General features: G+C 35.9%; 1 protein-coding gene across 1 annotated transcript in view; it reads right to left on the reverse strand.

Moving 5' to 3' along the window:
- Window positions 1–200: 200 nt before the first annotated feature.
- LOC107576942 (ribosomal RNA-processing protein 7 homolog A-like) overlaps window positions 201–1336 on the reverse strand; it is an 11250-nt gene continuing 10114 nt past the window's right edge. The window contains exon 4 of the mRNA XM_016263063.1: window positions 201–440. Coding sequence (XP_016118549.1) covers window positions 324–440 — 117 coding nt within the window. The 3' untranslated portion in view covers window positions 201–323. The remainder of the gene's footprint in view (window positions 441–1336) is intronic.

The raw sequence follows: 1336 nt of genomic DNA on the forward strand, positions 1-1336 counted from the left end.
AAGCTCCTTTATAATCAACGAACCTCTTATTTACATCATGTTACAACGAGACTAACAGTGAGTGTGCAGAAAAAAATCTGGCTAGTGAATTCTGACTCATTTGAACAGAATGGCCAATCAGAGGTGTTCAAGAATCAACAGATAAGTCTGTGATTGGCTACATTGCTCAGCGCTACAAAAACACATTGTAATCAGAAACCTTTGATGTTCTCCAGACTTTATTTCAAATGAACCTTCATGTTACCAGACAGTACAGGCCAACAGGTGCAGGGCATTGTGGGTATGTGGAGTCAGCGGGTGCAGGGGATTGTGGGTATGTTGAATCAGTAGGGTCTGAATTTCCTCTGTGCTCTCAGTACAGCGATTCTCTGTTTGTCCTCTTCAAACTTCTTCCTCAGCTCAGCGATATCTGAAACAGACGGATGATTCGCTTTGAGAGCCTCTCAGACACTCGGCACCATGCTCTGACTTTTTTCTCAGAATTACAACCGTTATGACATAAAAAGGTGCAATTTTGAAAAAAAAACAAAAAAAGTCAGCATTGCAAGAAGAAGAGTTTACATCTCGCAATTCTGAGTTTACATCTCGCACTTAAGTTTATGTCTTGCCATTCTGAGTTTACATCTCGCAGTTCTATTGTTTACATCTCGCATTTAGTTTATTTCTCGCAATTCTATTGTTTACATCTCACACTTAGTTTATTTCTCGCAATTCTATTGTTTACATCTCGCAATTCTATTGTTTACATCTCACAATTCTATTGTTTACATCTCACACTTAGTTTATTTCTTGCCATTCTGAGTTTACATCTCGCAATTCTATTGTTTACATCTCGCACTTAGTTTATTTCTTGCAATTCGGAGTTTACATCTCGCAATTCTGAGTTCGTATCTTGCAGTTCTTAGTTTGCAACTCGCAATTCTGAGTTCACTTCTCTCATTTCTATTGTTTACATCTCGCACTTAGTTTATTTCTTGCAATTCTGAGTTTAAATCTCGCAATTCTATTGTTTACATCTCACACTTAGTTTATTTCTTGCAATTCTGAGTTTAAATCTCGTAATTCTATTGTTTACATCTCGCACTTAGTTTATTTCTTGCAATTCTGAGTTTAAATCTCGTAATTCTATTGTTTACATCTTGCACTTAGTTTATTTCTTGCAATTCTGAGTTTAAATCTCGTAATTCTATTGTTTACATCTTGCACTTAGTTTATTTCTTGCAATTCTGAGTTTAAATCTCGCAATTCTATTGTTTACATTTCACACTTAGTTTATTTCTTGCAATTCGGAGTTTACATCTCGCAATTCTATTGTTTACATCTCGCACTTAGTTTA

This window comes from Sinocyclocheilus grahami, unplaced genomic scaffold (assembly GCF_001515645.1).
Source record: "Sinocyclocheilus grahami isolate Dianchi unplaced genomic scaffold, SAMN03320097.WGS_v1.1 scaffold4693.1, whole genome shotgun sequence".
Classification (NCBI taxonomy): domain Eukaryota; kingdom Metazoa; phylum Chordata; class Actinopteri; order Cypriniformes; family Cyprinidae; genus Sinocyclocheilus; species Sinocyclocheilus grahami.